Source organism: Rhamphochromis sp. 'chilingali', assembly GCF_963969265.1.
Source record: "Rhamphochromis sp. 'chilingali' genome assembly, chromosome: 8".
Lineage (NCBI taxonomy): Eukaryota > Metazoa > Chordata > Actinopteri > Cichliformes > Cichlidae > Rhamphochromis > Rhamphochromis sp. 'chilingali'.
This window is the reverse complement of record NC_137935.1, coordinates 41,171,839-41,187,121: the sequence shown is the minus strand read 5'-3', so window position 1 is coordinate 41,187,121 and position 15,283 is coordinate 41,171,839. Positions and strand designations below refer to the sequence as shown.

Below are 15,283 nucleotides of genomic sequence, written 5' to 3'. Positions count from 1 at the left end.
AATATTGTTGAAAGTGGTTCAGTCACAAAGCAGCATTTTTATTATTTACATGACAATCTTTCCATCGTCCAGAGACTTGGGATTACACTGATCCATGGAAACGCGTTTAAATCCATACTAATCATTCACACACATCGACTGTTAGCTACACATTTAAGTGTCCTATGATAACAGGAGCTAGCTTGGTCTGATGGTTTTATTCACATTTTGGTCTCCAGCATAACCTCACATATTTCACACACACACGTTTTCTAAGCTGTTTTGTTTTTAAGGCCGTAGTTGACACAGAGCATTACGGCGAGTCTGTGCAGTCGGGGGTATTCCTCCCACTGAACACTGACTCATGGTGCTCCGTGATGGCAGTAGAGCTGCAGGTTGTCTGTCTGCCTGAATAATCGATGGAACAAATGTCTCGTACATTAGTGGGTGAATTATTTATGCTAGTAAAATGTCAAACATGTCAAACATAGTGGCCTTTTTAGGCGCATCAGTAAAAGTGCAGTTCAAACAGAACAAGAGAAACTTCAAAGCTGAAAATACCTCACTGACATTTCTATTTTAATTCTTTACATTAGAACCAGATTCATACATTTGATTTCAAAAGCCAGTGTTCTTATTCTTTTCTCGACAGAAAGTAACTTTTATTTCTTATTATCATCATTATTTTTATTATTATCTGTTTGTGAAAATTAAAGGGAGACAGTTTTGATTTAGCAAACAACAAAGCTAACCTGATATTAATTTCAGGGAAACGCTGCAGTTATATTTGCCCACATAAATAGTCACTTTTAGTCACTCTGATATATAAACGTGCGCTTTCATATGTGATATTACTCTGGGTGTTTGCAAAGCAAGAAGCTGCACATAAAAAAATGGAAATCTTAAAGCTTTTTATTTGTATTTATAAAGAAGTTTAACTTACAACTTGTTCTATAAAATTCATTGAATATGAAACAGAAGAAAGCTGGAGACATTTTTCTTGCTTGATAAATTAGAGGCTGCCTTTTCTACAGCCGATTGTATTTTATTTATTTTTCAGAGTTAACCACGACTGAAGCTGTGCTAATGTTCCTTTTCTTTAGAAGTGGCATAGATGGTGTTTCAGTGACACACACTATAACACACACTCCATTTCACAGAGATTATTAGGTTAACAGGGTGATCCGAAGGGCCAGCTCTGTTCTAGGATGCCCTCTGGACCCAGTGGAGGTGGTGAGTGACAGGAGAACGGCGGCTAAGCTGTCATCCCTGATGGACAACATCTCCCACCCCATGCAGCAGACTGTGACAGCACTGAGCAGCTCCTTCAGTGGGAGACTGCGGCACCCACGGTGTGGGACGGAGAGATTTCGCAGGTCTTTCCTCCCCACTGCTGTCAGACTCCATAATAAAGACTTTAACTGATCAAGCACACACATCCATACATATGCAATAATACTAAGTGCAATAATCCTTTCTGTCATCGTTGTATTTTTACTCAGTTGTATATAGTATTTGTATTTGTATTCTATTTTTATCTTATTGTATATTTATTTTATTTTATTCTACTGTATATAGTATTTTATTTTATTCTATTCTGTACAGTTGTGTACTGTATTTATTCTTATTGTATTCTAATTTTTGCCTCATAACTTTTGCACTGTCCACTTCCTGCTGTGACAAAACAAATTTCCCACGTGTGGGACTAATAAAGGTTATCTTATCTTATCTTAAGTTTAGCTCGGCGTCTCAGCTAAACTCATGCAACAAGCTCAGAGTTGAAGACGAATCAGGCAAAAAACAAGAATCTGAAGCGAGTGCACGTAAACCAGCTAGTTAACAGGAATCTGCAGGTGTGTGTGTGTGTGTTTGTACTGTTGCAAACAATCACACTATTGACCACATATTTATTACAAAAGGGTCTTTTTTCCATCAGCCTGACAAACCAGAACCCACTTCCTTTGGCTTTTAGTCTCAAGCTTTTTGCGTCGCACGAATTATTATCGTTGTGATGTCATCAGTCTTTCTGTTTAACTTGCTATTAATTACATTCACCTGTTTGGGGCATGCTGTGTTCAGCGAAGCCTTACGTGCTGCACGAGCTGCAGGTCGGCGCTGCGTGGGCGTGTTGCTCTCTGCCTGTCTGTTTCTCTTCCTGTCTCTGTGAGCTGTTAACAGAGGATCTCTTTGCAGTTGGAAAACTTGCTTTCACATCTCTGTGGGTGCGAATGAGCGAGGGTTTTTCCTCCTAACAAATGCCTTTAAGCTGCCAGACTGAGCCTCGATGTGTTATTTACAATATCAAACATTTGTAGAGCTGAAGAAGTGTTTTTAGCCTGAAAATAATCTGCTCTGTGTGCATGCAGGCCATGTTTATCTTTTTCAACACTGTTTGGGAAAATGATCACATGGGGACATTTCCCCCCAACGATCTGTTGTTCGCTCTGCTGCATGCTCACAGGTGGAGGGGGTTTTGAGCTTTTCTCGGGACTGTGTGGTGGTGGGACAGCTGTGGAGCAGTCAGTGTGTCATCGGGATGCAGGAAGTGGTCACAGCCAGGGCTCCAGAAATACACGGGGCCCATATTTCTCTTATAGCAAGCATTCTTAATAGTTCTGTGACTTCCTAGTGAAATTTTCAAATGTTTTGGCTAACCATTGAATCTAAGGTTTGCTATGATGGACGTCCACCCAACAAGAACATACTGGAGTATCATTCAGTTACAGATTTCTTTGGTGATCTCTGTAGTTTGTCCCCTTCCCCCATTATTGTTATTATATGACGAATGAAGCAGACATAATATCTGAAACTGTTGAATTTATATTTACACCTTTTCACTGAAAGCTTACGAGTCAGTACGAGCGATGGAGACTTTATCAGAGTGACAAAACGAGCTCTCAGAGAGGCGGCAAAAACATTTGGAGGGGCCCGAAAACACCGGCCAAGCTCAACAACGGCAAAAGACTCAAAGGAACGTGGAAGATGACTAACGTGTGTGATTAAAGAGTTATTTCTTAAATTATTATTACTTATAGCTTAACACCGTCTATCCAAGTCACAAACACTCTTAAAGAGCAAGTCTACAACCAGGAGACACCTTCATGAATGGAAACATGGGGGTTACCATCACCGGCTCCACTCAACAACACAAAGGCCACATTAGACTTGTGATCTGAAGCATAGCCAATTACCTGTCAGATGGCGGAGGCAATGCTGATCACGTCTGGCTGTTTATTAATGATGTGACCGCTGATGAACAGAGAGCTCCACGCTCAGATTCAGCCAAGCGCTGCAAAATGAACTGGACAGCAAAGAAATGGGATACTCCAAGGCAGTCACCTGATTTCAACCCAACCACGCAATCAAGCAGCAACTATGGGCGTGTGTGATAAAGACATAGCAGAGCAACAGAGGAAGCTCAGCATGGTGATTTCACTGGTTTCAGACTGCAGACAGTCATTAAAAACAGAGTCTGTGCAGTTTTGAGGCATTTTGTATTAAAGTTGCTGTAATTCCTAAAAAACAGCGGAAAACATTTCGTTATCTACCGATTGATGTTGACTTTGCAGTGCAGCGCTCGCTCCCCTCCAACTATTTTCTTATTGCCATATTGTCTGTTTCATATACGTTTGATGCATCGTGCATGTCTCAAAGTTGCCTTTCTGGAGACTAATGCCATGTTGGAATCCTTTCAGTCTGGGTCTAAAGCGCTACACAGCACTGAAACTGTGCTCATAAAAGTTCTTAATGATCTTTTACTGATTACCGATTCTGGTAATCCCGTCATTTTAGTGCTTTTAGATGTAAGTGCAGCATTTGATACAGTGGATCAGGGAATTCTGCTATCAGGATTGGAAAACTGTGTGGACATTAAGGATACTGCACTTAAATGGTTCAGATCCGACCTAACTGATAGGAGTTTTTCTGTCAGGCTCTTCTTCCACATCCACCCCCTCACCTGTGGGGTCCCACAAGGGTCAGTCCTTGGCCCAATACTTTTCTCCCTGTATATGCTCCCGTTCCACTGTTACGTTGATTATTCTCAAATCTATTTTCCCCTTAGAAACAATTCTGCAGACTCCTCTAAAGTTTTACTTGACTGTCTTGATGACAATAATCTTGGTTCGCATTAAATTTTCTGCATATAAATGATCAGAAAACAGAGACCATACTAATCGCCCCCTCTGACCCCTGTTCGTCGCTTAATGTTGACTCAAACATCGAGTGTTTCTCGACAGCTCCTTCTCATTTGACAAACAAATACATTCTGTAATTAAAACCAGCTTTTTCCAGCTGAGGGTCGTTGCAAAAACCAAGACCATGTTGGCATTTGCCGACTTTGAGAGAGTGATGCATGCATTTATCTCTTCTAGGCTGGACTGCTGCAATAGTCTTTGTTTTGGTATTAACCAGGCCGTACTCTCGTGTCTGCAGAATGCGGCGGCCCGACTCCTGACAGGCACTCGCAAATTTGATCATATCTCCCCAATCCTGGCACGTTTAACCCAACCCAAAGAATAACCCAAGTCGAGCCCTCAGGTCTGCCGATAAGTTGCTTCTGACTTTCCCAGAACGAGACGTAAAAACGGAGGCGAGCTTTATCGATCGCTGCACCCAAACTCTGGAACATGAGAATGATATGAATAAATTTGATTTGATATTCACCACTATTATCATTTCTGGTTCATAGCTTTAAAGTGCAGTTATTTGGCAGGACCTCACTTGGAGTCCAGTAATAAAGTAAAACTGCAATGAAAGCGAGCAGCCGAGCTGTTTATGGGTCAGTCAGACATGGAGCTGACGGCTGTGCCTTTGTGCTGCTCAGCATTAAAATGATGAGCGTAGAGGGGCTGAGAGCGTGTGAGCAGATTTGCGCCATCATCATGAAGTCTGCGGGCGTGGTGAGTAGCTGGCCTTTGAGGCTTTAGCGAGGCAGACCCAAGTGATCTCACCCCCTTTGATCAGCAAACCTCACGCCAGGCTGCGCTAGCATCGCTGCTCTGAACACACTGCCTCTGATTTCTTTCATGATGCAATCTGACATTAGCTCGTTCCCAGAAAAGGCTCCACACTGTGTTTACCCAGGCTTCTCCTCCAATCCTCGCTCGCCTCTAATGGACGCGTGTGACTCGGCAGCCCACGGCTCTGGAAACCCTGAGAGGCAGCACGAGGAACAGGAAGTGGAGGCTGTCGAGGGGAACCCAGACACAGTTTCACTTTTATTTTCTTTTAGTTATGAAACAAATTTGAAAACGTTTCTTTGATCTAGTTCAAACTCAGAGAGCTTTCACATGTAGAAATCAATACTGCAGCTTTGAATGGCTTTAAATATAAAACTGTGTCACTTTTTTTGCCGGTTCGAGCCCCGGCTCGGACAGTCTCGGTCGTTGTGTCCTTGGGCAAGACACTTCACCCGTTGCCTACTGGTGGTGGTCAGAGGGCCCGGTGGCGCCAGTGTCCGGCAGCCTCGCCTCTGTCAGTGCGCCCCAGGGTGGCTGTGGCTACATTGTAGCTGCCATCACCAGTGTGTGAATGGGTGGATGACTGGGTGGATGACTGGATGTGTAAAGCGCTATACAAATACAGGCCATTTACTATTTTTACCTCAGCTTTTCGTTTGAATTCTCCGCATAAGTTTCCGTAACGAGTGGCTGCTGACTTTATAAACTGACCTCACTGCTTTAAATGTGCACCCAGACTCTGAAGCTCTAAGCTCTGTGACGCGATCATGAGGGGGCGAGTTTAAGGTGCCGCTTCATGTTATTGCAAATGTTTTGGTTCTTTGAAATAATTGTTGAAATGATTGTCACAGCAACAGATTCACAAAGTCATCTTCTGAAGCTACGTTTCTGTCTTTGGCCAGTCTGATGTGCACTCCTTGAAGAAGTGTGATTTGTTCGAAGTATCCAAACCGAGTTCTCCTGCGTTTTGTTAAGTCCTAAATCAACTGTGATTAACTGGATTTTTTAAAAAGCTGCATTTTGCATTTACTCACATTATCATTATCAACACATGAACATGTGTTTGATCACCTGAAATCTAAACGTGTGACAGTTATGCAAAAATAAACAAGAATGGGGCAAACCCTTCTTCACAGCACTGTAGTTATGTTGCTCGTGTGATTTCTAAACGTCACAGCGGTTTGATGCAGATCGAGACGGGTCTCCATGTTGGAACGCCATGTTTGCTTTTCCCCACACGTACCAGGGGCCGTCCTCGCCACAAACACGCAGCCGTTACTCACCTGCTCTTAGAGCAGACGCCGTCACTGTCACTCACATTTTCTTCACACATCTGACTAAATAAACTCGTGTTTTACTTACAAAGAAATGCTTTCAACTGTAGCTCGAGTCACACCGAGGAAGTCTTATTTGAGCCCTTCTTCTAACTTCCTGGATGTTTGTACATTCATGGAAACAAGCTGTGCTTGCAGCCCACATGAATGTTTTACACTTTTTAATGTGAAGAAGAAGCCGTGGAGCCTTTTTTATCTGAGAACTTCCTCTGATCGTCATCCAAACTCAAGAGTGCGACCGGCACCAATCTGAGATTACGTATTATATATGATGTGACCATAGATTAGATAGTTTATTATATATTTATTTAGCTGGTGTTGTCGTTCTCTCCTTCCTGATTCTTTTGAGGCTCGTTCGTTCGAACTAGAATAAACAAAGAGGCTTTTTCTCAGAAGCGACTGATGTCACTGATGTTATTATAATCGTTCATTTCTGGCTTTTTACTTTTACTAAATGTGTTGAAAACAGTTGCAGCAGTTTCATCTGATGCATGTTTTTGGTACTTTGGTCTCAGCTGCAAACTTTAGCATTCACCAGTCAGCAGCATCATTTTAAAAGGTGGAAACAAAGAAGGAACCATGCTGTCACGGCGTGGAGCTTCTTAGGACCATTACAGTACTGGGAGATGTAGAAAAACAAAGCTGAATTGTATCGAGGTCAAAGGCCACCTGTGCGAGCTGTTGTACCAGTATCGCGTTTAAAAGCTCGCAGTGGTGAATACGTCCGTGTGATCTGAGGACACATCGATCTGTGCTGTCATCCAGTGAGTTGTAGAGTGTGTTCCTCAGAGCTCAGGGAAGTTTGCCGGTGTTTCCTGTTGTCTGTTAGTTGAACTTCCCTGTGTGTCATTGCTTAGATTGAGTTCAGCTGTGTCTTGTTACTGTGACGGTTCCACTCTCCCTGGTTGCCTTCTGTGTGTGTTTAAACCTTCACGTTGCTTCTTTTCTGTGTCGCTCTTATTTGCTCTCTTCTCTTGTGTTCTTGGACGTTTCTACGCTCCGGCTCTGCGTCGGCTGTTTGTGGTTTCCTTGAGTCCAGTGCAGCGTCTGCGTTTTATGGCTTTAGTGTCTTTTTGAAAGCTGTTGTGATGCAAAAGCTTTTTTCCTACTGAGCTGCCTTCTTGTCATGACAAACAAAGAAGCAGGAAACTGTCTCATGTTTCCAGTTCTGACTAATAAAGCCTGTATAGGATGGTTGTGATGCCATGTTTCCGAGGTCACATTTTTCAGTGCTTTAATGCTGATATGCAGCATTTACCTCATGGAGCATTATTTATGAGTGCACTGCATGTACGCTTGAATCTGTTCATTATGTCGTAGATATGACAGAGTGTCGGCTTGACGGTGTAGTCGAACACGTCAGCACCGCGAGTGTTTCACAGAATCCGCTTCTGCTTTCGCTGTAAGGGCTGTGAAAGCCTGATGTGCTGTAGTCACAGTTTGTGTTCAGACTGAATGCCAGCCAGGTGAAGCGTCTGTAATGTCTCCAGCCCTGGCTCACTTTACTGTGTGTGTGCGTCTTCAGCCACCGCTGCTCGTCTCACATGTGTGCAGTGATACGCAGGTCTTACCTGTGGGACACGAGCAGCTTCGTCAAACCCAAACAGCCCAGCGTCTCTGCTGTGGTCTCAGCTGCAGCTTTTTGAGCTCGCTGTGGTGAAGCTGTTTGTCTCTTCCTCTTCACAGCTCAACCTCAGTGCAGTCTGCTTCGCTTTGACTGGAAGAAATTCTCAATCCACAACAAAGTCATCAAACGCAGCAATTTAAAGAGCAAACTTATTTTAGTAAGGTGTACACTTTATGTGTCCTTTCCGATAAAATGGGTGAATAATGGCAAATGACGTGTTTTGTTGTTTGTGTAAAGGCTGCATGTGCAGTCTGTCTGCAAACCAAGTGAGAAGTTATTTAGAACAGAAGTCTGAGTGGACACTGTAAGGTCTGCTTGTACCGGGCAGGAAAAACATCATCTTTCATATCTGCGGTGAGGAGACGACGCAAAGATCCTGATGCAACTACTGCTTTATTAAGCTGGCAGGAATAGTTTTGTTGTGGAGGGTGAAAAGCAGCCTCAGCATTCATTTGGAGGCTAGTTTGCTCACCAGCTTTGTGCTTTCAAACCTTCGGACCGTGCCGTATGCAGTACCCCTGTCCCACAGGAACAATAGCTCGTGGCATACAGAATAAACTTCTGAATGCCCGGAGATGAAAACCACATTAGCGTGTTCAGATTCGTATCTCCGAGCGGTGGCTAATTCCACTCTCTGACTGTAATTTGAATAATCTGATGCGCTGCCGTTTCTGCTTCCTCGGCAGCTTTAGCTCCAGGTTGGGCACATTTCGGTTCACTCTGTGTAAGTGGCTCTTTCATCTTCACTGCTCACTGTGGCCTGCACACAAACTGAGGATGCAGACCGTTACTGCAGCCTACTGTCCTTCCCCCTCTCTGAATTACAAAGCAGAAAACATGAAACACAACCATGATGATCACTCCAACGGTGAGTAACACTTTTACAAGCAACTCTTAAGTGTCAGTTTATTGTAAAGAGGAGTCAGCCCTGTGTGGTGTTCACACTCTGAGTGAAAGACGCTAATATCATCCTACACACGCTGCGTATCATCTTCCATGTTGCTGCTGGTGAGGAACTGACGCTTCCTCTGACTCGCGATCCGTGTTGGCGTCTCATCTTTACTCACATTTGGTCTTTCTCCATCCCCGGTGTGACACAAACATGCAGTCACTCACGCATACACCCTGACATTTAGAGCCAACAGCAGGAGCGGAAAGAATTATAAAAATGTTCAGTTCGAACGTTCATAAACTCTGATTTTATCGGTCATGGGACAGGGAAAAAAGGTGCTCCCTCTTTGTAAATGTGCCCAATACAAAAGTACATCAGGAACAAATGGTCGTCACCACTGAGCTGCAGCCATGTTTGTTTAGTTCAGCCCAGAATGTGATGCCCACATATGTGTGGGAAAAAGCTGGGAGGATAATGACAGAGACATAAACAGTTACCCGTCTCAGTTACAGAAAGACATTCAGCCTTGCTAAGTTTTTATTTTGTGTGTGTTGGCTGACTTTGCGTGTCGATTCAGAGTCGGTGTGAACAACGTTGTCTCTTTCCCCCGTCGTCAGGGCGTCAGCCCCCTGGTACCTGTCCAGCACCCGTCAACATGAACAGCAGGTGATGAAAGTGTTTCTCCATGTCTGCTCTGTGTGTAACTACATAGACAATTATGCCAACATGTATTTGTTTGAATAGCTGTCATCCGTGCCTTGTTTTAATGTTTTAAAACAAAAGTTTCAAATCACTTTTTCATGCTTGGATGAAACATCGGCCTGCATTTCTGTGATATTCTCACAAAAGTAGTACAAAAGTGATTCTGTGTAGTGATGGGATTTCCAACTCTTTTTAGAGAGCCGGCTCTTCAGGTTGTTTTGTTGCTTTAATTAATTAATTATCAACAACAATATAAAATTATGCACAAAAGGAATTAGTAATGTAAAAAAACTTGGTTTTCTTTATGTATGTTTATATATAAATATTTATGGGGACCCCTAGAGACGAAACACGTACAAACTCCAAAACACATTTCTAGCATTAACTGAACTTCCGAAACAGAGCTATATATATATTTTTTTTAAAAAACACCCAGCACGCCCCTGCGGGCGGTTTATCCTTCAAGCTCGGGTCCTCTACCAGAGGCCTGGGAGCTTGAGGGTCCTGCGCAGTATCTTAGCTGTTCCCAGGACTGCGCTCTTCTGGACAGAGATCTCCGATGTTGTTCCCGGGATCTGCTGGAGCCACTCGCCTAGCTTGGGAGTCACCGCACCTAGTGCTCCGATTACCACGGGGACCACCGTTACCTTCACCCTCCACATCCTCTCGAGCTCTTCTCTGAGCCCTTGGTATTTCTCCAGCTTCTCGTGTTCCTTCTTCCTGATATTGCTGTCATTCAGAACCGCTACATCGATCACTACGGCCGTCTTCTTCTGTTTGTCTACCACCACTATGTCCGGTTGGTTAGCCACCACCATTTTGTCCGTCTGTATCTGGAAGTCCCACAGGATATATATATATATATATATATATATATATATATATATATATATATATATATATATATATATATATATATCTGATAGACTCCATGCGACGATGTGTTGCACTGCATGAGGCAAATAGTGGTCACACCAGATACTGACCGGTTCTGGGTCCCCAGACCCCCGATAGCACAAAAAACTGCACATTCCAGGGTGGCCTTTTGTTGTGGGCAGTCTGAGGTACACCTGTGCACTACTCATGATGTCAGATCAGCATCCTGATGTGGCACACCTGTGAGGTGGGATGGATTATCTCAATATAGCAGATGTGCCCACTACCACACATTTGGACTGATTTGTGACCACTGTTTGGGAGGGATGGTTATATTGTGTATCTGGAATGAATTTTAGGTCTCTACGTCCATCCCATGGGGAATGGGAGCAGTAACAAAGGTGTTGCGTTTATATTTTTGTTGAGTGTATAAATATATATATATATATATATATATATATATATATATATATATATGTCCCCATAAATTTTTTTTTTAAATATATATATAGCTCTGTTTCGGAAGTTCAGTTAACGCTAGAAATGTGTTTTGGAGTTTGTACGTGTTTCATCTCTAGGGGTCCCCATAAATATTTATATATAAACATACATAAAGAAAACCAAGTTTTTTTACATTACTAATTCCTTTTGTGCATAATTTTATATTGTTGTTGATAATTAATTAATATATATATATATATATTGTGTAGCCACCAGGTAACAAAAGCTCAACACGGCCTCTAGCATCCTGGAGCACTTCTGTTGTGTTTTGGAGTGTGTACGTGCTTTGTCTCTAGGGGCCACTGTAAATATACTTTTATTTATTCACTCCACATAAAATGTAATAAATAAATTATAAAATACAAAAAAACAACTATTTACATTTCAACTTTTAACTATTTAAATTTTCAGCTTTTTCCTTTTAAACAAATTTAAAGTGAAACAACACAAAACACTACAAACTACAACACAATTAAATATAAATTAAAATATGGAAAAAAGGGGAAAAAAGAACGCCCAGATCTTTAATTAAGGGAAAGGTTGTCATTTAGAAATATTAATATCACACTCAGCTGACTGTGTTTTATCTTCCCATTGCACTGATAGGTGGACAGTTCTCAGGTGCCTGTGCATGTTGTTTGTGGAGCCGGCTCTATATGATATCCTTTTTTGCAGACTCTACACTCTGCCTTTGTTTTGTCATAAGATTGAAATGGCTCCAGACTTTGCTTCTTTTCTTGGTGTCACTCATTTTCTTTACTGTACCTTTCCAATGTGACGGTGTTGTCTCTTGTTGCACCCGGCTCTCTTTCTTTCCCTCTCCCTCCTGCTCTTGTTGTGTGCTACTGCTGTTGCGAGTGTAACTACCGCCTCGCCCCCTCAGCCCAGATTTGTTTCTTATTGGTTGTCTCTGGAAAACAGCGTTTAATATGATCGTGCAGCACTGGGACCATTTTTGTCTGGCAGAAAATAAACATTTTTAAACCAGTTACTGTTCCATTTGCATAAAAAAGCTTCATCATTATTATAAAATACAAAAATAGAGTTTGCTGTTTGGACCACTGATTAAAAAAATACTGAGTAACAAGTAAAACCTGAAGAATACCAAAGACTTCCTTTTTCACTGTTTGTAGAAACCTCGATGTTAGGTATGCTCAACAACTTTTCCATACTCTTTTCTTTTCGAGCCCTCGTGTGCGTCCACATAGGTGTGGCTGATTTCTGTTTTGTTGTTCCTTAACTCAAAGATAAACAAAGAGCAAAAAAAGCCCTTTGTGGCAGTCTCTGAGTGCTGTGGTGAACTTTCTTTAAGGCGTACGTTTCATTTTTCTTCCTCTCTTCTTTCACAGACTCAAAGCTCTGGTGTCGACTGGAGGTCGGAGTGTCCAAGCAGCATGTGACTGGTAGGTTCAACTAAACGTGTATACAGCACATTTCCATCATGTGTACAGGACACATCACCAGGCAGTGAAATGTATCGTATACTGCCCTCTGCTGGACAAGTGTGTTAAAACTGTGTTAAATAATTGCAGGTCAACTGCAGCTGAGTGTAAATCAAACACTTTGTGGAAAAAAGGACGATGCAGACACAGATCTGTGTTTTTGTCACAGCAGCTCACTCTGACAGCAACACTGGTTTCATCAGTGTCTGAACAACAACCCACTACCTGCAGTTTGTTGTTACCAATAACTTTAAACTGGAAAGCGTTCGGTACTTAAATAAACCAGTTCACACTGTTACATGGGACACGTACAGCTATACTACAGTATGCAGTCAGAAATAACTCAGTCCAAGTTGACCTCAAACATGAGTGTAACTTCATCTGTTCAAGTAGCTGGTTGGCTCAACAATATTAAAAAATATTTTATAGATTTTTGTTCAGTCAGGTTTGAATTTCATGTGACTGGTTTTAAATGTTTGTTGTATTAATGACAGACTGCATTTTGTATTCTAGCATATATATCTCAACTGAACTGAACTACTCATGAGTGAAGTACAAGAGCTGTAATATTCTTACTCTTTAGATTTGAAGCACTGGCACAAATGCGTCGTTCTGCCAGTCTGAAGCTAGTCCTCGTTTCTTTACATTTTGCTTCCAAGGAGTCGTTTGTCATTTTTCAAATTTGGTCTCCGGCTTTCTGACAGTCTTTCCAAGTTTGCCTTTGATTCTCTGATTTTCTCGCAGTATCTGAAGAGTATCAGGCAGCCGTGTCATTAACCATGAACCTGAGAGCTGCATCTGGCCCTTCAGCTGATCGCCTGCTGACTCATCAGTGGAAAGTGGCTGTCACAGGCTGTATCCCAATTCAGGGTCTGCAGCCTTAAAGTACGCAGCCTTAACGGTCCACAAGGGCCGCGTACTCAAAGACCGCTAAGGCCGGAAGTGCGAGGCTTGTGAAATGGGACGGTCTAGCCTTCGTTGCGCTGCCCAGGTTGCCTAGCAACCATGATACTAACAGCTGGAAACGTGTCATACAGCTGTGTTTGACAGAAATGAAGGAGAAAATCTTTTGTTCATTTCTTTGTTCCTACATGAGCTTTGATCATTCTCTGATTAAGCTCAGCTGTTGAACGGCGTATATTTTAAAGTAAAGGCTGTAAAACCAAGTTAGTACAAACGTCACTAATGTCACATGACTTTGCCGACATGTGGCCAACAGTAATGTTTTAATGTTCTTCGTTATTAAACATTTGCACATAAATAAGTGACATAATATTCAGTACTTAAAGTTTACTCTTCAGCCGCCCCTCATCCGCCGTTTTTTTTCGGCAAAATTATCCACACCCACCGCCGCGCTATGCATTCTGGGATATGTTGGGCCACGAAGTCTACACCGCCACGTCCTTAAAATTCAGGGAAATGAAGGACGCATTTGAGGGCCGCATTTCGAGCAGCCTTTGAATCGGGACAGCCTTCGTCGCGTTGCTGTGATGTAATCGGCCTTAAAATGCGGCCTTTAAGGCTGCAGACCCTGGATTGGGATACAGCCACATAGTCTTTCTAAAGGCAAACAGACTAAACTGGGCTGATCACCAGCGGCAACAGCTCTGATGGAGTGATTAGTCCAAATGTGCTTCAACATTATTGACAATGAGCAGAACAAAAAGGCTGCCAGCATCCGAAAAAGGGCTTCTTATTCCTAAAGACAACTTAAAGAAAATACAGAGCAGGTCATCTGCTGATCGCAGGGTTGCTGGTTCGACGCCTGGCTCCCACCAGCCTGCTCTCTGAGTTTAAATGTGTGTGCATGTTAGAAAGCACTAAAAGCATAGAAGGAAGTGTTCGTGTGGACGTGGCATGTTGCATAACGCACTGTGAATGTGTGTGTGAATGGGTGGATGACAGGTTGTGTAAAGCGCTTTGGGGTCCTTAGGGACTAGTAAAAGCGCTATACAAATACAGGCCATTTACCATTTACCATTTACTATGTAAGAATCAGTCCTTTTACCATTTATTGACCTTCAAGCCTGTTAAACTGTACTCAGTTTTTATCTTATATACTGGATTTGCATTTATGTCTGCACATGTTTAAATTCTCACTTAAAGGATAGTGCCTTCCTAGTTTAAAATGCACAGTACTGTAGTGAAAGCTATGCTCCTGTATGTCTTTCTATTGTGTTTGACTTTGTGTTTTGTAGGTTTGGAGGGACGGTGTGCTCAGCTTGTTCGTATATTGTGAAACTGATTCACGTGGGATAAAAGTTGAGCAATGAATAAACAGTCATGATTAAAACAGTTGGGTGTGCGTCAAACTGATGGTCTGATAAGATTTTAATAAGTCACAATCAGCTCTGACAGGATGTGATGTGTCACAGGCATTTATCATTTACTGCTGCACAGAGCTCATCTTCTCTTAATCCCTCTGAAGAAAACGGCAACGCTTTCTTTACAGATCATGAAAGTTTGCATAGAAGTGCAGATGACCAGAATCGTGCCCACTCAGCCATTGTTCACAGTGGGCATCGTGCGTCCTGCCACACACAGGAAGCATTTTCATTTCCACTTGAGAACGTGTCTGAAGTGGACGAGCGTCCGCTGCGTGGGACATATGAGAAAAGACATCCTGGTTGATGGCAGGAGATAATCTGAGAAACAAGAAGCCGAGGACGGCGCACTGTAGAATACAAAGCCCAGAGATGCACGAGCCACGTTCGCTGGATCGAAGATCCCTGTTGTGTGAGCCGATAAACAGATGAGCATAATCAGGAACAGCAAACACAATAGTGGCGACTAACCCTCTTCTACCCGACTGTCAGAAAAACACGGCTGATTTTCAAATTTAAAGATGGATAGAGAAAAATCTATCTTTAGAGGTAGAGGGGGCGGGGTCAGGAACACAGCACCATCAGTATTTGTGCAGTGCACGTTAACACCTAAATGATTCGTGTGCAAAGACGGCCTCGACTCAC

At 42.6% G+C, this 15,283-nt stretch overlaps 1 protein-coding gene across 2 annotated transcripts in view; it reads left to right on the top strand.

Annotated features, from left to right (window-relative positions):
- LOC308400751 (ubiquitin-associated and SH3 domain-containing protein B-like) overlaps positions 1-15,283 on the top strand; it is a 48,017-nt gene that overhangs the window by 18,330 nt on the left and 14,404 nt on the right. For both annotated transcript variants that reach the window (XM_080888679.1, XM_080888678.1), the window contains exon 2: positions 12,222-12,275. In XM_080888679.1, coding sequence (XP_080744805.1) covers positions 12,222-12,275 — 54 coding nt within the window. The remainder of the gene's footprint in view (positions 1-12,221; positions 12,276-15,283) is intronic.